This window comes from Limanda limanda, chromosome 6 (genome assembly GCF_963576545.1).
Source record: "Limanda limanda chromosome 6, fLimLim1.1, whole genome shotgun sequence".
Lineage (NCBI taxonomy): Eukaryota > Metazoa > Chordata > Actinopteri > Pleuronectiformes > Pleuronectidae > Limanda > Limanda limanda.
The window spans coordinates 20,671,895-20,698,213 of record NC_083641.1 but is presented as its reverse complement, the minus strand read 5'-3'; the positions used below and the strand labels follow the sequence as shown (position 1 = coordinate 20,698,213).

The 26,319-nt window shown below is 45.2% G+C and overlaps 2 protein-coding genes across 2 annotated transcripts; one reads left to right on the top strand and one right to left on the bottom strand.

Moving 5' to 3' along the window:
- Window positions 1–1,966: 1,966 nt before the first annotated feature.
- LOC133003238 (mediator of RNA polymerase II transcription subunit 13-like) lies at window positions 1,967–19,758 on the bottom strand. The gene is made up of 30 exons (XM_061072904.1): window positions 18,899–19,758; window positions 17,899–18,133; window positions 15,928–16,096; window positions 13,688–13,833; window positions 13,378–13,575; window positions 12,609–12,803; window positions 12,348–12,504; window positions 12,142–12,249; window positions 11,334–12,050; window positions 11,026–11,242; window positions 10,383–10,413; window positions 10,146–10,267; window positions 9,930–10,020; window positions 9,651–9,841; window positions 9,337–9,536; window positions 8,321–9,210; window positions 8,055–8,222; window positions 7,731–7,954; window positions 7,409–7,604; window positions 6,913–7,306; window positions 5,879–6,095; window positions 5,087–5,278; window positions 4,748–4,971; window positions 4,521–4,663; window positions 4,252–4,410; window positions 3,972–4,154; window positions 3,738–3,883; window positions 3,290–3,454; window positions 2,994–3,094; window positions 1,967–2,902 (listed from the first exon to the last, which is right to left on the bottom strand). Exons 1-30 carry the CDS (start codon window positions 18,962–18,964, stop codon window positions 2,770–2,772), a joined length of 6,378 nt encoding a protein of 2,125 aa, XP_060928887.1. The 5' UTR covers window positions 18,965–19,758; the 3' UTR covers window positions 1,967–2,769.
- A 712-nt stretch (window positions 19,759–20,470) lies between these two features.
- c18h3orf33 (c18h3orf33 homolog (H. sapiens)) lies at window positions 20,471–25,202 on the top strand. Its single transcript, XM_061073596.1, has 5 exons — window positions 20,471–20,637; window positions 22,210–22,269; window positions 22,954–23,113; window positions 24,415–24,575; window positions 24,667–25,202. The coding sequence occupies exons 1-5, from the start codon at window positions 20,497–20,499 to the stop codon at window positions 24,916–24,918; spliced, it is 774 nt and encodes a 257-aa protein (XP_060929579.1). The 5' UTR covers window positions 20,471–20,496; the 3' UTR covers window positions 24,919–25,202.
- Window positions 25,203–26,319: the final 1,117 nt, after the last annotated feature.

Sequence of the window (26,319 nt, the reverse complement as noted above, 5' to 3'; positions counted from 1 at the left end):
TCTCCAGTGAATCAATCTCAGCTCATCAAACACTCGTCACACGTCCGTCTTCCTCCTGTCTGATCAGCAGTGTTCATTATCTCTGGTGAACAGGAGAGTGGATCCTGTCCGTCCTGCTCAGCCTGAACAGAGACTTCAGCTGCGCAGGGACCACCCGTCTGCCGTCCCCTGGTCAATTAGTCAGTGTTACTTACCAACACCAGGAAAGACCATTAACTACTCCTAACTCCTAAAGGCTTAAACAAATCCTATCAGTCCCCCTGAACCCTCCTGATTGAGTTTATAGAGGGAGTGTTTACAGTGGGTAGCAGCAGGAGGGGGTTCCAGAGACACACACTGAAAATCTGATGAGCAAATGAATAGATAATGACCCTCATGTCTCTGTGAAATGTGCATTTACATATGTGACATCTGAGGCAAACCTCTGCTGATGAATCTAAACTATATCTACAATCAAAAAAATAATTTTGTTTTTTGTTCATTTGTTTGTTCGTATTGTATTTTTAATGTATTTTATGTTTTATGGTATTTTATTTATTTTTACATGAGTGATTTGACCTCTGAATTTCAAACCTTTTACATTTTATAATAGTAATAATAGTTACTGTATTTGCATGGCACTTTTCTAAACAAGGTTATAAAGTGCTTCTCAAAAATCCATGGCAAAAAGGCAATAAACTAAAATAAAAGGTAATTAATTCAGTTCAGCTATTAATGACTATTGGTGATAATTGCCTGTGACCCTCACAGGGAGAAGCAGTCGAGCTAATGATGGATGGATGACTCGATGAAGCACAGATGACCCTGATCACAGTCGATCTGAGGAACTCCCGTCTGCTGGTTCCAGACACTTCAGCTCCCACTATAGCAGCGTGAGGCTATTTATTGGTTTCCCCTAATCTAATGTTTCTAAATAGATTCTTCAAATTGCTGAATGTGGCCCGATGCACGCTCTCCTGATTGGCCCCAGACAAACTGGGCTGCCCTTCAATTGGATCCAATTAAGGAGAACGTAAGACGCTGATTGGATGAGGCTTTGGGATGACATGTTCTCCTTGATTAGCTAATTCCATTCTCACTAACCATCCCAATCCTGTTAGTATGGACAGGGTTAAAGCTGAAGCTCCATCCACACAAGCCATTAGAGCCACGACCCCTGTGGAACTCACTATACACTCATGTGATGACAGACTCTTACTGTAAAGCAGCTTCATTAGAACAGTGCTGCAGAAAAACTCATTTTAATTTATTCAGTTACTTAAATCTAATTATAAAATAAATGAAGGTGCTGCAGCCACAAAAAAGTGAAGTAAGCTGTGAGTTTCAAAATCTTTAAAAATACATTTTGATTTCTATGAGATAATTTACTTAAATATTATGGGTACCAAAAGTTGCAATACCAATTTTAGAATATTTAAGATTCTGAAATTAGTACAGCTACTTTTGATTAATTTACGTTTTTATTTATATACTCATCCCTTTATTGTTGCCGATGGTAAAGTTGAAGCTAATTTGAATTATATACACTGCTGGGCACTGCTTGTGAATTCCCCCCCCGGGGGATATATAGTTATATTTGTACTGAACCGTTTTGGATTATTTTATTTTATAATAAAGCTTTTTTTCATGTGATGTATGAATAGATTATAAATACAGAGACAAGAACCGTTGAACAAAAGATGCTTCCAAGTTGCATTACAGGAAGTTTAGATCAAATCATTCGAGCTTGAGCCAGGTTCAGATTTTAATAATTTTTTGGTAGGTAGAATGGGCGGTACCAACCAGAAGGTTGTAGGTTCAATGCTGATCCATGTACAAAAATGTCCATGGGCATGCATGACAGTAAACCCTGAACTGTCCCTGGTGGCTGTGCCAGTGTGTGATGGAAAAACTCTTAAGGTTTTTGGTGAATACAGTAAGAATCTGTAGGTAAACGAACCTGAAATAAAGTCCATAAAAACCAAGATGATATAATGTAGACGCACTTTAATTCTAAAACAGAAGCTGCACCATCAGTAGCGGCACACAATTATATGTACACATATACACTCACACACAATTACCTAAATCTGTTATATAAAATATATAATCTGACAATGTACCTTTTAATTCCTCTTCAGAGCTCATTGAGTTACTGTGCGAGAGACTCTGGAGCTGAAGCAGACAGAGAGGTAAAGTCTCATCCACTCGTCGGGTGGGATGCAAATGCCCAGGCCAGCGTTTACTTCATTTTTACAGCATGTCAATAAAAAGGTCTGTACCCTTTGAAAAAATAATATTCTAAAAGCAATCTACAGCAAATTCACTTGAACAGGTTTGTCTGTGTTGTAATTGAGAAAATTACACTTTTGAAACCAATTCCTTTACAGTGAGATGTACACACCCTCTAGGATTTGTAATATATAAAAGATATTAAGCATTAAAAATTCCACATTTAAAAACTTACAATAAATAATATATGCAGGCATTTCATTAAGATAAAATTTATAGATTGCAATCTACAGTCATTAAAAAGACAATTTATTCTCCTTTATGAAACGTCCCTTAATCTTCCAAAATGCTAAAATGGATTCTTGGCATCTGATTGATTGGTTGATTGGAGACTTCCAGTCAGTCAGTGTTGTTTAAGATACATCAGGGAGGAAGAAGAAGAGGAGGAGGAGAAGAAGAGACGCTTCCTCCGTATTTGCCCTGATGGAGTGTGAGGTCCTTTGAGTGTCGAGGATCCACAGTTCGATCTGATCTCAGCGGTTTGATCTCGTTTAGAGTTCAGAGCATGTTCATGATAAAGTTGTACATCTGGGTGAGCACCACAAAGTGAACAGGCAGACAGGAGCGGCGGTCCTGGGTCGCAGGGTCGCACGTCAGCCAGGAGAGGGCGTTGTACTGCTCTAGAACAAATCTGAAGGCAGACACAGGAGGGCAGTGTTAAGACATTGTCCTGATTGGAAAAACACACAGTTCTCACAGACTCTTGTTGTGTGAGCAGCTACCTGAGCACATCAGAGGTGTGGTTGGAGTCCAGCGGGTGGGAGTGTTTACTGTGCAGGAGTTCGTCTGATTGGACAGAAGACACATGCAGGTGCAGAGAGGCCTGGGAGACAGAGACAAGGAGACAAATTAAATCAAAACCCTTCAATTAATTTATGGCATCAAACTTTAACTGACATTATTCTGAATGTTCTGAAAGACTTGAAAGTGATACTGAGACAAAACAAAGTTAACAGTTTTTCCACACTTTGGAACAGATTTGAGATAAATATATATATATACACAAGTGCCACTCTACCTTGAGGAAGAGTGGGCACTGGTTCTGGGCTTGAGGGCAGGCCGACCAGAACCAGTCCGGCAGTGGTCCAGCCTTTGCTGTGGAGACGAAGTAGCCCAGAGCCATCGGCTGCTGCAGGATGTTCAGAGCCTCCTCATGGGACTCCATACGATCCGCACTCTGACCCTGCAAGACGACATCGAGGGAATGAAACAACAGAACAACTTGTTTCCTACAGCACAGGCTTTAGACTTAAATAGTAAATTTTATGTGATTTGCCGTTTCTGTTGTACTGGGGTCTTTTTATATGTGAGAACAACAACTGAGCGACAACAGTTACGACAGCAGCCCAGAAATAATTTTCCATCCTCCAGAAGCAGGAGGGAGACGTGTTTTGATCGGTTCAACTGCGTAAAACTATGTCACATTTCTTCATTAGATCAGGTAATAATCTATCTATCTAACTGACCTTGCTTCCATCTCCCCCCTGGTGGTAGTGGGAGCCAGGAGAGTGAACGGGGGAGGTAGTGGGGGAGTTGGGCAGGATGTTGATGAGGTCGGTATCCACCATGTCGTTGTCAAACAGGTCAAAGATTCCCATTCCATCCGATCCATCTGCAAAGAGCAAACAAGCAGCCTTCAACATTCATAATTCTTTCTTCTGATACGTTTCTTCCGAAGCCTCGTCAGTGCGCAAACTCACCAGGATTTATGGGATTGAAGTTGATGTCAATGGGCTCTGCAGTGTTAGTGTTGACCTGCACCATGGCCGAGGTGGGGAACACCAGGATGTGTGTGCAGGACGTGTCCTGAGGAGTGCTCAGCTGCGATGTTTGCATGTTCAGCGTGGTGCTGCGACCGAACACTGAACCAGTCGAGACAGAGTCTGCAGAGACGAGGCGGAGAAGAGACGATCGTTACTCACACACTCAACTCAGCGTCATTAGGAATTCTTAAATGAACTTATCGCTATATTATTTTACCTGGCATGATGACAAAGGAACCCTGGGGCTCCATGGCAACCAGACAGGCGCTAAGGATGCTGGGAGTGTCAGCAGCAGAGATACCACACATCCTACATGTCTCCTTCAGACGCTTACTGAGGGATTGTAAGTTCCTTCTGCTCAGCAGAATACTCCAGTCTGAAACATGGACAAGATGAGAGCACATTAGTGTTTGATCGTACACATACTTGTGATCATACACGTCCTTGTGATCTGCACACTCAGAAAACAGCAGTGTGTGTGTGTACCTCTCAGTTCGCCGTGGCCCATCCTACCAAGCCGTCCAATGACCACCCTCCATGGTAGTGATGTCACCTGCACCAGGCCGAGACACCACTCCCACAGCTTCTGCAAACCCAGTCGTCTGGCTGAGCCCTTTTTCCTGCGAGCCCTGCAGAGACAACACATGTGGTCAGAATAAAGACACAACCCTGTGGCACTGGTGCATCTCTTTTTGGTGAGTGAGGGCAAGTACCTGTTGGGAACATCGATACTAATGATGCAGGTCTCCAGCAGTTCTCCGTGCTGATCGGTGCAGGAGGCCAGCAGCCAGCGCTGGTCATGAGACAGACAGTAGCCGACAAACAGGACGTTGTACTTCTGGGACGCTTCGCCAAAAGTCTCCCCGAGCTCCGTCTGCTTGTCTTTCACTGGAGCCAGGATGAAGGGCGGCGTATACAGACGCACACACTCAGGCCTCTGCACGAGGGGAAATACATGTTGAATTAAAAGAGAGACAACATAGGACCAAACACAATTTAAAAACTTTGTTGTCCACCAGGCATCACAGAAGTTTCATAGATGCAGCAGTTACCTCAGGGTCTTTCAGAGCCATGTCAATCGCGAGACCGGGGCCGAAGCCCGTCAGAGCCTTGAAGTTGGTGGAGTTGGGCAGAGGCCGCCGACACTGAGTGAACACGGAGAAGGCCAGAGACTTCAGGAGCTGCCCGTAGAGGTGACGCTCGCCGCTGTGCACCGGCTGCAGGAGATACTCACAGGGAACGATCTGAGAAAGTAAAAAAACAAAAATGAGAAAACATTTTTATGTTTTTATGTTTAAAATCTGACTTAAATTCCCATATTAGAAGATGAATAACCAAACCTTTGCTATCATTTATATTTATATATTGTATTCATTGCAATTCAAGTAACTTTAGGCAAATTAAAGCAAAATCCCAAGCTACTGGCTGCATCACTGGTGGATAAGGCCATTCTCAGTGTCTGCCCTGGCTGCACTGAGGACTCCACCACTGAAACCATTAACACATTCACACTTCTTTTGTTTCTGAATCCCCCTGGCATGTTGATGCAACATTGTGTCACTCTATCGCAGGTGTAGCAGTTACCACCTCCATTCGAGTCTGTTAATGAGTCCCCTGCTCTTTCTCACCTCCCTCTATGCCTCCTGGTAAACTGCTCTATTGTAACTAAAGAGAGGTGATTAGTTTAAACTACAGATGACAACCACCACCGCTCAGCAGCAGACTCAATGTGTGAACTTCACCCGGTCATCTCAGGTTACTGACACAGACCATTTCTTTCATCCCTTCCCAAAATATTAGACAAACTAACGAAATGAGAATCGTTAAACCCCTTTGAGCCATACCTGTACTGAGACAGCGTTTCTGATCTGAGCAGGCAGGAACTGGAGCATCTCCATGTAACAACGCAGCAGGCCCAGTGTGTAGGTGCTGGAGTGGACCTCTCTGTCGGCGTCCTCGTAACTAAAGGGGTCGACGATGTACACCACGATGGCGGGCGGGTAAGACACAGCGTGGGACTCTCCGTCCGTGGGCTTGCCCACTTTGTCTCTATCCATTGTGCTGTGAAGAAAATACATAATCTTTAGTCAAGCTGCTGAAAAGTTCACATCACTGCAACGACCATATGTACACAGAGCCAGTTGTCATGACTACAGGGCAGGTCCAAAAATCTGAAATCTCTAAATAGTATGATAAAACGCACAGCTGGTGGAGCTGAGAAATGTGTTTTTGAAGCCATTAGGAAGGATTTTATGATAAATGTGTTTCAAGCATAAGAGAATGTGATACTTCTAGAGCTGTAAAGGTCAATTGATAATAGATCAGCAGAAAATGTATCGCTGAAGTTTATTTTTAATCAAAATGTTTAAAAAAAAATTAATTCCAGTCTGTTATTTCTAGACAAAATCGGATTTAACCGCATTTAAATAATATTTAGCTGCGCCCCAGGTCGCTTTTACTTGAATCCACAGTACAAAGAATACACTAATACACTATGAATACACTAATACACTATGAATACACTAATACACTACACTATTAAGACGTGGGATTCACTTCAGACATACTTCTTGTGTGAAGGTCAAATTTACCAGCTGTTTGTATAGTGTTCACAATAATGTCAGAAATATCTTTAACTAGATTAAAAAAAATATTAATTAAAACATATGGTCAGTGAGTAAATATCAAAACTTGCTAAACCACATGGACGTTCGTGTGGTGCTGAGAGTGGCATGAATTCAGTAATGCCACGAATCAATAACCACATTTTAATCAAGTCGTCAATTGATTACACACTACTAACATATTAAAACTTCCCACTTATTTTAAAAGCTGATCACCATCCCAAGAGTAGATATAAACCCAGATATAATCCTACCTCTCTATGGTCTCAGCAGACAATTGAGCCTGATTGGCTGAGGATCCGTTTTCTGCCGGCCCCACGGCACCCTGTTGGTTGGCCTGGGGTCCGTTCTGAGACGTGCCCCCCTGCAAGCCTGTTGTCCCAAACGGCGAGTAAGAGCTTGGCTTGGCCGGCGCAATTCCACCGATGGTCTGGGAGCCTGAGGAGGTGGAGGAAGGGGTGCTGTTGACCTGGGCTGGCTGGGCTGGCTGGGCAGGCTGGGCAGAGCTGGTGCTGGAGCTGGTAGTGGTGGTGCTCTGGGGTCCTGAGGAGGTGCTGGAAGAGCTGGGGGTCTGGGGGGAGATGACCACGGGGGGGCAGCGCTGGGACAATAGAGAACTATCCAAAGATTGCTCCGACAAGTACGGGGCTGTAAGAGGTCATGAAGGAATAAAGAAAACAATCAACTGCTGTTCTCACATTCTACAAAGACATTACTAACGTTTTTTTAAATTGTGATTAAAAATGTTACCTAGATCATAGCGGCACACTTGAGCAAAGCATTTGAGCTTATTAAAGGCTTCATTGTTTGCGTCTCTTGTAGCCATCTTAAGGAACCAATCACTGAGGGGCTGCTCTGTCATGCTCCGGCTTTCTGTGGTGCCGACCTTCAAAACGCCCTCTGGGTGACTCTTACAGATGGGCCTGTGTTGCCCAAGCTGGCATGCCTGTCGAGAGAAAATGAAATGAATGTGAAAATGAAACGGAGCAAATCCTTTCTTCAGAGTGAGAAACTGTTTCTGTGGACAAGTCAGAACAAGAGGGATGAGTTTTAGGAGGTGCCAGGTGCTTACCTCATACATAGTACTCAGATCTTTAAAGAAGGACTTGGCCCCGCGGAGCAGAGCCTCGTTCTCCGGGCAGATGACGACATATCCCACATCTCTCTGGGAGCCAAAAGGATCCAGGAGGAGCTTCTCCCAGTAAGGCAAGCCGAACGGAGACAGCACAACAAAGTCGTACTCATAACCCACCAAAAAGGTTGGGATGGGCAGAGGCTCAGGAGACTCATCTGTGCCTGTGGGGGGAATGAGGACAAGATTCCTCATTGAACATTTTGTTGTCGTAAGAGACAATCAGCACAAAATAACACTTAAGGACAAACGCTTTCCACTCACCATATGATCCCCTCCCGGCCATTTTGTGGAACTGTTGCCAGGTGAGCGGTCCCTGAACCCCCCAGGAGCGAACGCTTCTCTTCTTCTGGATGGTGTCCTGCAGCACAGGCTGGAGGGACAGCAACACCCGCAGGACGTCCTGAGAGAAGAGCTTGCTCATATCCGCGGCTATAAAAGGAAAAACCAAAAGAGATAAGTTTTAAATTCATGTTGTGATGAGGGAAAACTTAGCTTTCAATGGTAAGATTTGGTAAAAGAAGTCGTACATTTGCATTTTGGCCACTGATGAAGACAGGTGCTTTTCACTAGTGCTTCATCCACTTTTCCTCCTGACATATTGTCCATGAACTGTCTGCCATGCTCAAGTGCCATGTAGCAGTCGTTATAACAGTCTCTCTCTTCGACCCTCAGGAATGAACTGGGCGCTGAGGTCGGCTTGGGGTACTCAACACCGGAAATTGGGGCGAATGGGTTGGTGCACTGGTCCTGCAGCAGAAGGATTAGCTCATCTGGAGGCTTCTCCTTCAGACTGCCGGCCTTGTGCGTGGTGGAAGCTCGGAGCTCTTCGAAGGACCGCTCTGTGTCGCGACTCGCATCTGAGCCCCGTCCCACCACGTCTAATTCGTCCTCCAGGAAGAGCCCGGCTGACTGTCCAAAGCGCCGATTGGTGACTGCACTGAAGCCACAAGTGCAGGGGTACTGGGCCTCGCCGTTATCCTTGAGGTAAACTCCCACATCCGCCCCTCGGATGTTCATGTTGCAGACGCATACGCAGCAACTGTCGAAGTTGCAGTCCTTGTAGAGGTTCATGACCGACTCGGAGAGGATGAGGGTGACATAGAGGCTGTGGGCCTCTGGGATGGATGGTACAGTGGCCGGCTCAACTGAGCTGAGCGGTCTGCAGGTGGAGGGTGTCGAGGCCGGGGAGTAAAGGTCAGAGTTGTCATACTTGAGAGAGCCCTGCACGCTGGACGGGCCGCGGGGGGTCCGTGGAGTCCGTGGCGTGCGAGGGGTGGGCACGGAGAAGCGAGGCGTGGCTGGAGAGGGCAGGATGCCTGTGCCGCTGTTACTGGGAGGAGCACTGGTGGACATGAAGGGCGTGTGGGTCTGGGGGGTGTATGTCTGACTGTAGTCTGGCTCCACACTGGGCACGTTACTGTGACAGAGAGAAACAGGGATTTCAGATTCCATACATATTTTGGGAATTTCAACAACGTTCTCTATTTAATTCTTCGTATTGTCATTTAACTTATTGAGTATGACAAATGTTTCTGTGCTTTACCTGTCTTTGGTGAGGAGATTGACGTTTGTCACTGGGGGTATGAGTTCCATTTTTCCCATTGTCCAGCTGCGAGTGTAAACACAGTCTTCTGGCAGTTTGATGGGCATCATACACTGGCTGGGTAGGGTCTTCAGGGGGGCGTACATGGAACAGCCGATGAGCGCCTGACTCGTTTCCGGCTTGTACACAAACGAAAAGTCCTGAAAGCACAGATGGGTCTTAGTTTTAATCTTAATAATGTTAAACAATGAAAACACAGTTGATGCAACTAAGTTTCCCACTTGCTCCTCACGCAGGTGTGTGATGCGTCCTACCTTTATTTCACATGGCTTTGGGCTGCAGAATCCCTCCTCCACCTCCATCTTGAAGTGACTGTTGAGCTGGCTGCCGTCCAACATGGTTGCCCCTGCTTCCAGACTATCCTTGCTCCCGGAGTTCATGGGGGAGTAACCCTGCTGCTCCAGGGAAGGCGGCGTCGGGAACATCTTGTGCAGATCCGCTGAGCCTAGGGGAACAAGACATTGTTACTTCTCCTGAAACAGGTGTATAGAATAACCATGTACGACTAATCAATTGATTCTTAGTTTTCATACTTATGCAAGACAGCGGGTCCAACATGGCAGTTTTAGGATCTTTACAGCCAAACTTGTCCTCTGCTCCAGCTCCAGCTCTTTTGAATCCAGGCTATGCAGACAGGGGAAAAGGTATACTCAGTTTTCTATTTCAGTGTTTCAATCAGTTTTCCAGGAGCACAATTTCAGAACACAAAAAAATGTGGGTACAGGTTTTGGAATGGCAGATGCACTTACTGCCAGCTCGTCTTCATCTGAATTGAAGATTTTATCCAGGTCACTGTAGGAGACAGCCAAGTCATTTTCATGGATGAGGCTGATCGAGGCTAAGGGTTTGCTGCCTGGCGGACCCTGACCATCTGCAATGCAAAACAAATAAGGAGGTGTTAAAAAAAAAGGCAAACTCCAATTTTTTTTATTTAAATCACATTTCAACATGTATGTTACAAACAGACAGAAGGAAAAAATTCTCACCATCTCCCGAAGTTCCACCTCCTTCGTCCCCCTGGGTCATAAAAAGGAAATTATCACAAATTATGAAAACGTAGGGAAAACATTATTTCACAGAGAAGATGCATGAAGGAGACTGCCACCATTTGTAGTTGCATACAAGACTGTTGTTTTTGAACTTGTACTGTATTGAAAATCCTATCATCCTCTAACACCAGTTGTAGTTATTTTAAGAGGTTGATGGAATACAACGAAAAACATATTTAGGGCTGATTTAAGAAAATAAAAAAAGGTTGATTTGATTATAAAGGTCCATGTATGTAATGTAATGAATAAGGCGACTTTCTGTGAAAGCTTTATGAAACCCACTTTGAAATTGGCACAGCTAAAAACTTAAGACCAAAGACCTAATCTTAAAATGCAACTGTGTAAATTAACATCAGCCTGATGAAGAGTTAAGGAAACAACCTAACCTAACATAATAAACTGATTGTTTGATATTTGCTGATGTCAACAGATGTTGGTAAGAGTGCCATCAAAGTGATGTAAAAATTATAACTTCTGTTTTACTATAATCACACACATGCTGATCATCCCAGGTTCACCCTGCTACTAAGAGGACAGTGAAGAAAAGGATCTCAGCCCAGCAGTCAACCCTGGAACACACCTTGTGTTTCTTGTTGCCATCTCTATCAGCTCCAGCCTTGTCCTTTTTCTCTGTGAAGGTGAACTCCTCGTCTCCCTCCACGAAGGCGTAAGGGTCGGGCTCATCACTGTGATCTTCGTCCCCCCTGGAGGGAGCAAGGTGGCTGTTTCTTCGCTGGGCGTAAGTCTTGATCAGCTCTTCGGAAACCTTCAGCTGCTGCGTGGTGCCCGCCATCAACCTGCAATGAGAGAAATTGTGCAGAGATGCTCAGATAGGAGGAAGCAGGCTGATTAAATGTGATGTGTGAGGATGAGTGATCAAGTACTTACTCAGTTACAGAAACGACATTTTCTGTTCCTCCACCTCTCCAAGAATCCTCTCGTATTTTATCCACAGGTAGCTGAGGTGTCAGGAAGTTGGACGCCTTCTTCCTGGGCAGGTTGAAATACTTCCAGGGGTTGTGGGTAGAGTCTTCGTTGGGGTTAATGGCTGAACCTATGAAAACAGTAGGTTCTAAGGTTTCGTTGTATGCTGGGGGGAAAGGCAGAGGCATAGTCATGGTCTCCAGCTGAGGCTCCTCAGATGAGCCCTTCTGTGGAAGCAGACACGGCTCCACAGACGGCGGGTAGAACGGTTGGTGGATGGGCGTGGACGAGCTCTTTATCCCACCTGGAGTCATGTCACCTTCGCCGTGATCGCATGGATGCGGGCTGAGAGGCGGTGGAGGTGGGGATCCACCGTGGTCTGCAGGGGGGCCGTGTGTGTGCAGCGTCGGGGCTTTGGAGGGCGCCGTGTCCACGTGGTGCAGACTGGGGTATGAGCCCTCCTCCTGCGATCTTAGACAAAGCCTCTGGTTCTGTGGCTCCATGGACTGCTCATCACTCACGAAGTTGCGGTGGTGAAACGGCGTCTGCGGCCTCCTCTGCTGCTTCTCCCCCTTCTCCAGCTTCTCGCCCAGCTTGTGCTTGGGCGCCGGCTGAGCGGGCTGGCCCGATGATGGCGGGTGTCCTGAGGTGCTGTTGGATCTCTGTTTCGGATTCTTATGTCTATGTGACGAACAACAAATAATGATCAGAGATGATTTCTTCCACTTAGAAAACAAAACACAAAAAGGTGAATGCATTCCATTCCACATACCTGGAGCAATTGCAATGCGGCCTGTGAGTTGACTCCACAAAATCCCAGAGTCCATTTTTGTCTAACTCCTCCTCACAGGACCCATTTGTCAAGGTAGTAAACTTCCTCCTGATAAAGAAGAGCAGATAGTGATTTTATCAATCGAGCATGGAGGCAACACTTTGTCCGTCAAAACAAACTTTGAGGATGAGATGAGATGAACTTACTTGTTCCCTGTGCGGTTTATGCTATATTCCTGCCACACAGACTCCACCATCTGGCTGGCCAGTCGACGAGGGATTTTACCCCCATGAAGAGTGTTGTTAGAGCAGTAGCCATCGGACGCAGAGGACAGCTTGAGCCACCTCTGGGCAGGCTGATAATCTATGAAGCAAGGCAGGACAAACACATTCTGTCTCTATCCAAAAGAAAACGTCAATACATGCTCAGGTGTTTAATTCTGGTCAATGTGCAGCTCCAGTTCTTACCAGTCTGAGCCTCCTCTGGCGATGTTGGAGGAGTCAGAGTGACAGAGGACATGGCAGGATCTCTGTGAGCAGCCTGGCCCTGCTGAGCACCACACAGGCTTCCTGAGGTGTTGGCCGAGCCCTGAGGGACCACAGCAGGGAGGTCCGACAGGGGGAGAAGCACCAGGCAGGAAGGGTAAACCATCCTCACCCCCGCTGGAACCAAACACATTCATTTATTTCCAAAACAGCGTGTAAGGCGCACAGAAATAAGGCATTTCTATTTAATTTCTAAAACCAGTAATGAATCAATCATTCATCATAGTGCAGCCAAATCTCCACCTGGTTTGGTTCTGGCTTTCTCTGAATTTACTGTATAAACAATACATTTTATGACATGTGCAACTGGATTACATAGAACATGGTTATTTGATTGTTTAGACCAGTGTACAGCAGCAAAAAATGTTGAAAGCCTTATTCTATAATTCTTTCCGAACCACTCTTATACTTTGCCAACAATTATGATGAATTATTATGACTAAGGAAGGGAAAACAATTACACTCTATTTTCATTCAACCTTTCGACTTCTATCAACCTTCATGATAAAAGGCTGGGGATATTATACAAGCTATTGGCCCTTGAGAGAAACGAATTTAAGCGCTGCCTCTCAAACTCTAAGAAAACTAAGAATATCCTTCAACATTTGACAATTAAATCAATCTAATCGCAAAATTCTTGATTGTATCCATTCACCGCTCGACACATTAATAAAATATCACAAGGCCTTACCAACGAGAACCTCCACGGCCGCCAGGGAATCGTCCTCCCATTCCGTTTCCTCCATCTTCTCTTCCTGGGCCTCCTTGGGACTGGTGCTGATGGGATAAAACTGCCTCCACTCTTCAATGAGTTTCTGCGTGGGGTGGTCTGACATCTTAAAAGCCTGGCCGGTGAGGGTCCCATTTAAGCCATATGGGCTCAGGATGACTGCAGGGCAGAGAGGAATCAGAGTACTTATGTAGGATAATAAACCCAACAGATAATTTATCAAGATAAAGACCAGTTCAGTGTAAAACAACTGTAAACATTGTGATCCTACCTTGCAAGGGGCTGGAGTTCTGCTGGGCGAGGCTGAGATGCTCCTCGCTCAGCCACTGAAGAGGCTGATGTTGAGCGATCTCCACACTCGTGCACACGTTGCTGTCTCCGTGTACGAAGAAGGTGAATGCACAAGATAGGTGCTCGCTGAAGGGTGAGTCAAAGATAAAAAAGAGGGATCGTAGTGTTTAGAGGGATTAGTCCACAAGCGTTACCACATCATTATGTCAAAAAGAGAACCCCCCCAAAAAACAATACCACTAATCAGATGGTGCAAAGAACAAAAACACAGGCAAAGAAATATCTGTGGGGATATTTAAAAACCATGAAATGTTAAAACAATACCCATCTTTATTTTCTAGCTACTTCTGGGAGAGCAGGCTGCTAAATGCACTAAAATAGTGCTTGTTGACATGGTTGCTGTAAAACCACAGTGCACACTCAGCATTTTCCAAAGACTGCCCTGTTTACCAGCCAGAGAGCGCAGGCGACAGAGAGACCGCCAGACTCCTCTGTTAGAGGTGCTGCCTCAACACTCACTTGTAGACGTTTGTATGTAAAAACAGAGGCCAAAAACCACTGAGCAATAAAATACACTCCTGTTCTGTGCAACAGTACTTTAATATACATGGAGCTGCTAGAACTCGCACTAGCCATCGACCGAGCTGCCAGAAAGCACCTCTGCATCAAACACAAGTTCGGTCGGAGCCACACGGCCACAAAGCAGAGACTCAAATTAGCTTGTCTGGGAACTCCAGGATTCCCCAGACACTTCATTCAGGAGCAAGGAGAGGGAGGGGGGGGGGGGGGCTGTGCCTCCAGCCTTATGTTCAACAGGTAGGTAAGGAAATGCAGTGGTGCAGAAGTCCACTCTGAACCAAACAGAACTTTGTGCACTGTTTAACGTTAACCTGTAGCTGGCACCTCTGCGGTAACAGCATAGAGGTACAGACATTAAAACTTAACCCTCGACGTGTTCCTCTATTGACGTAGACAAGATTAAGCTGTTGTTCAACACGCTGGCAGACTATTACAAACATTTCATATGCGGACCAGATGAAAGATATGTCGTTCCGATAATGTGACTAGAAAGCTGTGATCATTCCAGGAATCTAGATTCTCTGAGCACTGCAGGACCTCTGTGACTCAAAGCAACATGGATCCAGTTGGAACTGACCTCAGTGAAGCTACGATGCATAAAAACGTTATTTATAAATCAGAGCAGCAGATGCTGTATCACACTCAACTGTCTAGCGTCATGTTTACACTGCTTAAGGAAAGCCATGTGTATTTATTCACGGCATATTCCTATAAGTAGATGATGTTTCATTCCCAGAAACTGCTGTCGGCCTATTACAGTGTCGTTAAAAACAATACAGCTGCGAGCAACATTTCTCCAGTTAAGTCCCAAATGGGAATTTTAATCATTAAAGTGCCACAAACTATTATGGGAACTTTGTAGCAGAACTTTCAACACAATAAGAACATCTGCTCAACGCAGCTCACGCACAACACATCTGACCGTAACACGTCTCCATCAAGGTCTGTTAGATGGTTCTGTCTGAAAATGTCACAGTAAATCCAACTCTTTAAACATAGAAACAACTGTAACAGCACAACGTCCACAAGCTGCAAATGTTGACCACACTCCAGTATCAAATGCTGGCTAATGCTCAGCCAATCAGCGCAGCAAGTACATTTCAAGACATCTTGTTCTACTGCTTTATTTATCTTCTGCAACTGGGCTGCTTTTTCTTGCACCACAAAAAGAAACTGCCTTGAAGAATAATGGACGTACCAAAGAAAAAGGGTCTCTCGGACCGCACAGTGCATGTGTGCTGGAAAGGACCTTCAGCTGCCCACTTTGACAACACTGCTGTCACCTATTTAACTTATCAAGTCTTTTCTGGCTCCTGGATATATTATCTGATTTCCCAGCAACATAACAGCATTAAATCCATCAGTCCATCTAAGCAGCAAAGTATTGAGATTCACTAACAGCATTTAAAAAGACAACATACGTTATCACAGAGTAGCACATTAAAATCTGTTGAGGAGCGAAAAAATATGTGTGCAGCGCCACAACAGGTCTCGACCCGGTATCGGTAAATCTCAGAGATGTGAACAGAACATACCTCAGACAGAAACAAGTGACCTGACTATTCGGTAAGTGTAGGGGGTTTGAGAATTTACGGCCTGTCATTTGACTCCGCCGTCTGCCATTAGGAAGCAGGGACGTACCTTTTATTAATGGTCTTCTCCTCCTTCTGGTACGGCTTAACGAACCACTTCCCGATGCGAACAAAGCCTCTGTTCATGAGACAGCGCTCCAGCAGGTTGTGGATGGCTTTGAACAGGAGCGTTCGACACTCGTAGGACAGGCCGCTCTCCCACTCGCCATCCTCCTCACCTGTAAGCAAGAGACAGTCAAACATCAGTTTTTCCTGTTTAATAAAAGGGCATCATATTGAATGTATACAGCGGTGTGCTTGATGGGGAAAATTAGACTTTGCTTGATTTCAAAGCACAACAACAGAAGTTACCCGTTTGAACAGGAAAAAAAAACTTCAATATTTTTCTTATTGCTCACTATTGGAATAAAACAAATCAGCTCTTTTGGTAGTCAAGTTTGGTCAACAATGTTTTCTCGAGAGCTGTAGTTCATATAGATCAAATGTGCGTTTCCAAATCTGCGATTCAGAGATTTGTGCAAATTTTGCTCTGTGTTGTCTCAGAGTAACACTTGACCTTCCCTTAGGCTACTTCTACCCTGATTTGCTTTAGTTTCCAACCAGTGCCCTAGATTTAGAACGATCTCTGTCCAGCAAGCGTTGGTAAAATGCTTAAACGTATTGCATCTACAACTGGTTGTCAACGATTGTGTCATTTTGCCAAAAGGTCACGTGACTGGATTATGACTAATAAAGGGAAGGATACATTGTGACTGATAATCAGGAAGCAAATGCAAGTATCTGAATCAAGTGATTCCAAAAGTAAATCAATTTCTGTCTGTACAGTTTAAATCACAAGCCTGTTAAAACTTGAAAGGGCCCCCACGGCATTTCCAGAAGTCTCCGCACTAAGTGTGGATAACAGGTGTAAATCTAGCCGAAGTGACGTTTTCTTAAAACTGAAACATACGAGTGTGGATGGAGGCGGAGACTGGGGACAGAATAACTGGTCAGAGTGGGAGCTGTCAGGGGGATCTGTCTCACAGACACGAATATAAACAAACTGGAGTGAGGCCTTCTTTAAAAAAATCAAGACGGTGTCATGTGACTCTGACGCAAGACAGCTTGTCTTAATGCTACTGTACACACCTGTATCTGTGGCAGAGAGCCAGTTTGGCAGACATGACCTATTATTATCATACTTTATATCATTTAAGTTGCGTAACAGATCTTTGCCGCAGCTTAGAAGAGGTTGGCAGTGTCATCAAAAACACCAAAGAAGTTTGCCATTTCCCATTTTGCCCGACAACCCACCAGTTATAGAAACGCTTTATGAGTAACCACTACACTCTTGAATATTTCTTTCTTAACATTCAGAATAAAAGTACCAATTCCAAAGCACTGAGCGAACTACTGAGGCCATGTCCCAATTCACCCCTTAGCCCTAATACTTGGATCTACCCTTTCGTTCTGCACGTGGCTGCTAAGGAGTAGTGTTGTCCCATTTCTCCATGTGATGTAGGGGTAGTGGCCATTAAGCCCTTCGAACACCCCTTCAACCTTAGTGTTTTCAGGGCCACTTAGAAACTAAGGGGTAGTCGGGAATTGTCGAGTATGAAATCTTGCAAAATAACCATGAAAACAATTTAAAAGCTAATGGAATATCGTACTCTGAATCGCCGTGATGAGTGTTTCAGGGGAAATTGCTTTTCACTCTGTCAAAACAAGCATGTAAACAGACTGAGTGAGCGTAATGTTTGTTACTCCCATGTCCCTTATATGAAATTTGAAAAATGAAGGGAATATTTTCTAGCCTTATCTCCGGTTGTTCCGTTTGGAGGGGGACACTACACAGCAAAGTGCACTTCATTTTTAGGGCAAGGGACAAGGGGGAGGAATTGGGACAGGGCCTTTTGATTATGTAAGAATTCATAATTTAGGGTTTGTTAAAAAAATGTTTCCCGTTTCTCCCCACGTGTGAAATATGTTGTAGAATCAACTCTGATAGCGCAAAGAACGTGGAGTTGTTAAAACCACTCACTTGAGAGCTCATTGTGGATGAGCTCGGCGAAACTGGGGTCATCCCCCCACCAGAAGAGCCAGAGCTCTCTGCGACCCGGGGTGTGGTGTCTCCTCCACACACTCAGCACATCCGCAGTCAAGCATCGGCTGAAACTACACAGGATCGGGTCCTCCTCGGTCACGGGGAAGAGGATGGGCGAAGAGGTGGGCCCCTGCCACACAAAACGCCTCCATTTTATTCCGGTCAAATCAGCCTGAAGAGAGAGGGAGAACAACAATGTGAGAATGTGCACACAACATAGTCGTACAGCATTAAGCCAATCATCTGCTGTTGACTGCATAACTCAGTGAAAGTCTTCCCTCCCTTACACACACTCTCAAACACAGACACACAGCTTTTCCTGTCATGCATTAAATCACTTCCAATGAAGAAAGCTGAAAACTGGGGGTTGATGACTTCTGGAAAGTTTTGCAATACTTTTTACATGTGACACCACAGTCCTGCCTGAACACATCACTGTCATCCAGTAGTTACAGACACCCAATGAGTCACTGCAAGTCAGTCTAGGATCACATCAGTTTGTGTAATTAAAAAACAGAGGGACTTAATTCCAGATATGTGCATTAATCACAAATGTAGAGCTATTCCCTATAGAAGGGTGAGATGATCTGTGCACAGGCTGTGTATAATCGTGCCTGTTGGCCTGACCTGTTACCACCATGTAACTAACGCTGATGCTAGTAGGCTATCGGGTGTAATCAATGCACTGTAAACACATGATCGTGGCATATTCGCCTGCAGCTCGTCAGTAAGAAAACCCTGCAGTGCTCGTCTCCTGTTATGAAAGTTCGCTGGATCGCGATCGTGCACGTCGCAGGCCCCGATGCCTTCACGCCAATCTGCCACTGACGTTACAAAGCTTGTTGCCTGATTAGCCAAAATGGCTTTCTGGCCTCTCGGCGTCGGGAGCTAACGCTAAGCTAGCTAGCTAGCTGCGGGGAGCAGAGGGGGGACTCACCAGGCAGAAGAGGTTGGAGTGGCAGTCCTCCAAACTGGCCCCGTTCGGTACGAAGCACGAACTCATCCTTTCACTGCGGGGCTGCCACGTTAAAGTCCATTGTCTCAATCAGCATCGAGGGGGCGACAGCCGATCTCCTCCACTCGCTGGCGAGGCGACGCTCACTTGTTCCGCTGAGGCGCTGCGAGCAACTTGCTAGCTGACGCCGAGCTAAGGCTAGTCAAACAGACAACTTCTGCCCGGCGCTAGCCCCCGCTAGCCCCGCGGGGCTACGCTAAGGAGAGACGGGCAGCCCGGCAGCGTGAAGTGTAAGCGACTAGGTACTGGATTCATCAAATCTATTTCAGATGTATTGTCTGGTCTGGTTAGCCGCAAGCTTTGGCTGCTACGTTACCCTCACATCACGCAGCTTACATGACCTGCTTTCACCAACGCCGATTCAAACACCACAGAAGTTCTGTGTCCAATAAAGAAAAAAATACGAGCTGGAAAACTTATTCAAAAGGAAAAAAAAAAAACTTCACCCCCCTAGAAAAAGCTTAGTCCCTGGTGTGCTAATGCTAATGGCAGCTAGCCGATCTGAAACAATTTCAAAGCAAAGGAACTCTCCCCTCCCCCTGATCTCTCTCTCCTAGCCTGCTAGCGCACAAGCTAACATACCAGAGCTCCAGCGCTAGCCTGTTAGCTACATAAAACAATTAGCTACGCCGCCCTCCCTTTTCACCGAAACCACCGTAACGCTCCGTCATCGTGAAAACTGCTCTTTTAAAAAAGCGGACGAAAAGCCGAGTTGGCGAGGCTGCTCATCGGCTACTCCCCTCCGCCGGATCCAGGGCTCCTGCAGATTTCCATTATTTCAGTTCATGGATTGAATTCTTTAATGGCGGCCGGGAGGACAACTCTGCCTCTCACCTCCCATTGGCCAATTTGCGGTAATGGGGGCGTCACCCAGCCTCAAGTAGCTCCATGACTTCACAGTTTACAAGATGAAAGCTGCGGCGCATCTGTCACACAAGTCAGCGCTCAGACATGTCTGTCTCTGGACGTGTTGCACCGGGAGACATCTGCTGCGTGTGTCCCCGCTGCGGGACAGGGAGGACACACACACCGGAACCGAACACACACCTTGATGTGCACGTTCAATCGAATTATTATGAATGAGAATATCATTTAAAGGGCAGTTCTATTGTTTGATTGCACCCCCCTTTTGTTCTGCGCAATGAATTGTGCTGCAGACACGAAGTTATCTAGGTCAAGTTGTGCAGACAAAGATGTGCACGTCACTGTTCCCAGCGGTGTTTATTAACGCTAATGTGACTGTGGGCTGCAACGTGCACGACCAACTTTTATCCTCCACCTGTTCAAAGTGTAAATTACGGAACTCAACAACTTTTGCATCCAAACCGCAAAGCGTACATGGATGTGATTTTTTTCGATTGTGCTTTACATCGTATATTTATTTATCATCATCATCACAATGCGATCAGTGCTGTCATGTCCTCAGCAGACCACAGGGCGGAGACTCCACACAAGCAAGCGATCCTGACGCCGAGGGGGCGGGGCGACGGCCGGATGCGTCGAGAGAAAATGTCAACAACATGCCGGCGACTTCCAGAGAGACAGAGACCGAGGCTGCCGCTGCAGGGGCGGACAGACAGGGACAGCCCGGAGACCAGGTGTCTCACAACGTCGTGTCTGTCCTATCACAGCTCGCAGATGATCATTTGACTCTTGTGCGGGTAGGAAGCTCCACCGTCCTGCAGCTGATGCATGAGCATGGAAGTGCAAATAGTCTCCCATCATGGACACACAGAACCTGCAGCTACAGCTAATCTTACAGTTTTCATTTGTTAAGAAATGTCACAAATGTGGGATAATGGAGCTTTAGATCAACAATAATCCACTTTATTGATCTGATATCCTGTCAAGCATCACCAGTTGACCCTGGGTCTGTATGTTCTCATAGTCACTGGGCTTTAGCGTCCTTTGAACTTCCTGACTAGTGATGCACGAGCATTGATATGCAAATATATTCTCTCACATACAGAACCTGCAGCCACCTGCATCTTTATATAGTTTATCAGTTGCAGAGTCATCGGTAAAACAAATGTCACAAATGTGGGTTAATAGAGCTTTTTTTTTATCTCCAATAATCCACCTTATTGATCTGATAATGTGTCAAGCATCACCAGTCGACCCCAGTGGGTTTATAACACTGGGTCTGTATGGTCTCATAGTCACTGGGCTTGAGCCTCTATTGAACTTACTGACTGGTGATGCATGAGCATGGAAGTGCAAATATACTCACATCATGGACACACAGCACCTGCAGCTACAGCTAATCTAACAGTTTCATTTGTTAAGAAATGTCACAAATGTGGGATAATGGTGCTTTAGATCACCAATAATCCACTTTATTGAGCTGATATCCTGTCAAACATCACCAGTTGACCCCAGTGGGTTTATACCCTCCATGTGTTTCCCATTGCCAGTGTGCTTGAGCCTCCACTGAACTGCAGCTGACTGGTGATGCCTGATGTGCAAATATATTCACTCACATAACAGAACCTGCAGCCACATGCGTCTATATCTAGTTTATCAGTTGCAGATTCACCAGTAAAACAAATGTCACAAATGTGGGTTAATGGAGTTTTTTTTAAATCTCCAATAAGCCACTTTATTGATCTGATAATGTGTCAAGCATCACCAGTTGACCCCAGTGGGTTTATTCACTCCATGTGTTCCTCATTGCCAGTGTGCTTGAGCCTCCACTGAACTGCAGCTGACTGGTGATGCGTGATGTGCAAATATATTCTCTCACATACAGAACCTGCAGCCACCTGCATCTAAATATAGTTTATCAGTTGCAGAGTCATTGGTAAAACAAATGTCACAAATATGGGTTAATGGAGCTTTTTTTTAATCTCCAATAATCCACTTTATTCATCTGATAATGTGTCAAGCATCACCAGTCGACCCCAGTGGGTTTATAACACTGGGTCTGTATGTTCTCATAGTCACTGGGCTTGAGCGTCCTTTGAACTTACTGACTAGTGATGCACGAGCATTGATGTGCAAATATATGGACATGTAGAACCTGGTGACACCTGCATCTACATCCAAGTAATCCATTTCAGAATTGTTTGGAGAAACCCTCCTCATTGATCTGATATCCTGTCAGGCATCGCATTTTGACCCCTGTGGGTTTATACCCCCGTGTCTTTCTCACTGTCAGTGTTCAGCTATGTCGATGACGTCTCTGTCCTCCTGTCGGCTCACTGCCCTTCACTGCTCTTTTGTCTCTAACACAGAACATAAGCACTGGGCTGGCGATTGCTGGTGTTCTGATAATTGCAAGAAACATCAAACTGGTAAGACAGAAAGACACACACTGTTTGAATAAACAATAAACTGACACAGGTTAGGTGCACACTTTTCATTTAATGCATTTGATGTTGCCTATTCCATAATTAAAACTAGAATCCACTCAGTATAGCAAACCTCCGCCAAGGCCCACCAGTCACCTTATGAAACCACATTTGAATTACCTAGATACAGATTTTTATTTAGATCGGCACCAAATTGCTCACAATCATAAATATCCCCTTAACATGTCTGATTTTTAAAATCTACATCCCTGAATTATTCTCTGAGAAATCAATGAATATGTTGAAAAACACGAATTAAAGAAAGTGAAAAACAAGGTTCCCACGCATCCTCGGAAACCGGGAAATTTAAATTATTCTTTTCCAGTCAAGGAAACAATCTGGAATTTGAAAAAAAATTACCTTGAAATATTCTTTATTGTCCTGAAAATGTTACTTTGCCTATGTGAACTTCATTGCACATTTTTTTTATTTAATTAACTACACTAGAACACCACCTTCCACACCAAATAATAGCTTACCTTCTTTATTTCAGGCTAAATTTAGACACTAATACTCCTTTCTGCAGATTTAACAGAAAAAGGCTCTCCAGTTTGATGTTAATAAATTAATTTTTCACACGTGAAACCCAAGAGTCATGAAACGTCACCACCCGTTCCACCTCCTCAGATCACCAAATTTCAAGCTGCGTCTGAGATCCCGGCTCTTTTCATCGAGAGGAACGTCAGCCTTCGTGGGAAAGTTCACTCCATCACAGAGAAAGGACTTGAAGTGGAGCATGTCCCGATTCATCTGCCGGTCCTCTCAACACTACTTAACAAACACAAGGGTAAAGTGGGGCAATGTTTTAATGAAATCATGAGGGCATTTGAATAGATAAAGTTCAAAACCAGTGCTTTATTTATGATATGGTTCTGTCTATTTACTGGAGTCTGTCCTTCACTAGAACAACTTGCTAGTAGTCTGAGTCTGTCCCAAAGCTCAAATCTCACTTCCTGCATCTCTCCTCAGTTCCATATTGTAATAACTTAACCTTTTCATCTAGTTACAGGAAATATGTCATCGTGACATTTTTCTCTACTTTGTAAAGTTGAGCCCAGATGAATTTTATCATCTTGTCCTAAGCAAGAGTTGCAGGTAAGCCTGTTAGCTGTCATATTGAATCATAGTACTCACTGAGCAATAAAATCAGGAGGCTTCATACTGAGTGCTCCATCAGCAACTTCAGTGTGAAGGACTCACATGCAACGGACCAGCGTCATCCAGCAATTTCGAATATTACCTTGTCCCACTTGACCTACAACATCTCACATCTGTTCTCGTCATAGCTGGTCAGCATTTTCTGTGATTTACTTATATTCTCAATCAATCATGATTAGAGTGGGCCTGACACTTTACGTCTTAATTCTAAATTCAGTGTACATATATAAAAGGTATAAGATGCCTATTTAAATGAGAATTTGGCAGAAAAAATGTGACTATTCTATTGCAAACTCTATACAAATGTCTGGACCCAATTTTTATGGAATTTTCCTTTGAAGAACATAGCAGGAGATTTTCCAGGCCAGACGTGTTCACAACCACAGGCGCTGTTGTCTCTACAGGGCACGTAGGAGGCAGAACATGTCGTATAGATTCAGCTGCAAAGTACAAAGCATTTTTGTTTACAGCACATCGACCCCAGAGTGTATGGCTCCTTTTCTCAACCGGATATATTTGTATTCCTTTTGTTGTTTTCCAGTTTATTGTCCTTCGCATATTATAAACGTCATCAACACGCCCACTTACTCGCTTGGAATTTTCCAGACCTTTTCCTGCTTCATTCTCACGTGGGCTCACTTACATTTTCTGGACATTTCACTTGGGGGAGCTGGCAGCAAAGCCGTCATGTACATGTATACTTTACTTGCATAAAACAACAAAACATGACCTGAGAGACATGACTATTAGCTATTAAACAATTACATTTCCTCATTGGAATATTAATAAAAAGAAAAATACATTTATTTCAGAGCCATACAGAGTTCGTATAAGATCACTTTTGAAAGATGAAACTCCACGAGTCACTTAGAGTATAACCAATGTTATTTGTAACACATATGGTCTGTGGCTCTTTTCTGTCCTCTCCAGGTGCGTCCAGGTCTCCATTGCTGGTGCATCTTGCCGGAGTGGAGCTGACACCAGAGGGGAGGGACTGGCTGCAGAAGAACCTGGCCCCCGCCCAAACAGTCTGGCTAAAACTGATCAGCCGCGAGGACGACACACTGCACTGTTTGGTGTCTCAAAGCAGGGTGAGGCCTCCATAAACTCAGACAAAGAATTGTCAGTTTGTGAGTCATAAGTGAGTCTGATGAGTTCTGAATGTCTCCTGTTGTCCAGCAGGGGTCGTTATGGAGCTACTGGGTGAACGAAGAGGTCCTGAAGCTCGGCCTTGCTCGCAGGGGGCCCATCGCGGTCCGGCCTGACTCTCGCCTCCACTGGCGTCTCCACAAACGGCTGCACAGGGCAGAGATCAAGGCCGAGAAGAAGGGGCGGGGTTTTTGGAAGGAGGACAGCCGATGGGAGAGGGCGTCCAAGGCCGTGAGGGACAGTGCTTTACTCCGACTGATGAACAGGATCTTTAAAAGGTCTTGACTGATTGATCCAGGACAGAGTGGAACAAAAGTCAATTGTGTCTCAAGTTCTGATGTCATCAGAATGTGACGTCAGTCTATTTATGGACTCATATAACGGAGTTCCTGTTCTGTTCATAAAGTGTAAAAAGGAAGTTCAGGCCGCTTTGTTTGGGAAGATTTACTCGGCTGTCCTGTGGGATAGATGCACTTTTAAGGCAATGAAAGATATATTAATTTGCCTGATATCACAAAGTTGATTTCTTTTGACTGTCATCTTTTTCATATAAAAATGTTTGTTTGAAACCATGTCTCACATCCTGGTGCTAATCCCTCAGCTTTCACTTCACCCTATTAACCCACAACTCAGCACATCCCCCTGTGTGTGTGTGTGTGTGGGACACCCCACTAAACACAAGATGGGGGCGGGGTATGTTAATTGTTCAAAATGGAGAGAGGGTGGGGGGTGCGGGGGTCCACTTGTCCGTCTCTGAAATCACTGTTGCTATAGAAACACCCAATGTGAAATACAAAGGGGCTGAACTCTATATTGGCCGACCTAAACCCCACGGGAGCCTTACATGCAGGGTGTGTGGTCGGGTCTTTAAGTGCCAATGAAGAGGCTCCTTGTGTGTGTGTAATGTGACCAGTATTTAAGCACTGGGAATGTGACCAAACCTGAAAGAGGCCTTGGATTTTGAAGCACTGAATAAAACAGTGAGATAAATAAAGATGTGTTCCTCTACACCTGGTGAAGAACAAGGCCCAGAGCAAATGTCCCGTGTGTCTCCGATTATGCTCATGTGATTGTATATTTTGTTCACGGCCCAAATAACACCTTGTGCCTTTTTTTCCCTGTGCGCTGTGGTTTTTGTATTCCTGCTTCATCCAAGCAAAGCCAAGGAAAGGAGGAGGAGGTCCTGCAAACGAGGCCAGACTGTGATGTGTGTCCTGTGGGGTGCATGCTCGACGGGGGTCTCGGTGCAGGGAGAGGTAGCACCGAGGCAGTCAGTCCAATGGGCACAAGGAGATTAGTGCAGAGGGGAGGAGGGTCACAGGGGGTAGAAGGGGATTTTGGGTCTGAGAACAAAAGCAAGAGAGGAGGAGTCACGGTGGAGGGGAAAGGGGGTAAGGGAAAAAGGGGGGGTTCGATGAATCAGCTAGTCTCCCTTTTGTTGTGCAAATGTCACCAGTGACTGTTACTGCCCAAGCGGGCTCCTGATTGGTGGACCGGGTTTAAATTGTAAGGTGCATTTCAGCTCTGATGGCTGTTGCAGCCAGACTTTGAACTGTCAGAGAGGGAGGAGTGGGAGGGAAACCACGGCTTAGACAGACAACAGGGGGGGAGGCAGGGTGAAGCTTCTTAAACCAGTGGTCACAGGGAAGTTACACTGGTCAATGAGGTGCTGCGGATGATTTAGTG

What these genes read in the sequence shown, in the direction of transcription:
- c18h3orf33 (XM_061073596.1), top strand. Translation starts at nt 20,497, where the DNA reads ATGCCGGCGACTTCCAGAGAGACAGAGACCGAGGCTGCCGCTGCAGGG. An exon ending in TTGCAAGAAACATCAAACTG is followed by an intron (nt 22,270 to 22,953) that starts GTAAGACAGAAA and finishes CCACCTCCTCAG; the next exon opens with ATCACCAAATTTCAAGCTGC. An exon ending in GTTTGGTGTCTCAAAGCAGG is followed by an intron (nt 24,576 to 24,666) that starts GTGAGGCCTCCA and finishes GTTGTCCAGCAG; the next exon opens with GGGTCGTTATGGAGCTACTG.
- LOC133003238 (XM_061072904.1), bottom strand. Translation starts at nt 18,964, where the DNA reads ATGAGTTCGTGCTTCGTACCGAACGGGGCCAGTTTGGAGGACTGCCAC. An exon ending in GGCCGGGAGGGGATCATATG is followed by an intron (nt 7,955 to 8,054) that starts GTGAGTGGAAAG and finishes TTCCCCCCACAG; the next exon opens with GCACAGATGAGTCTCCTGAG. An exon ending in ATCTGAGTACTATGTATGAG is followed by an intron (nt 7,605 to 7,730) that starts GTAAGCACCTGG and finishes TTCTCTCGACAG; the next exon opens with GCATGCCAGCTTGGGCAACA.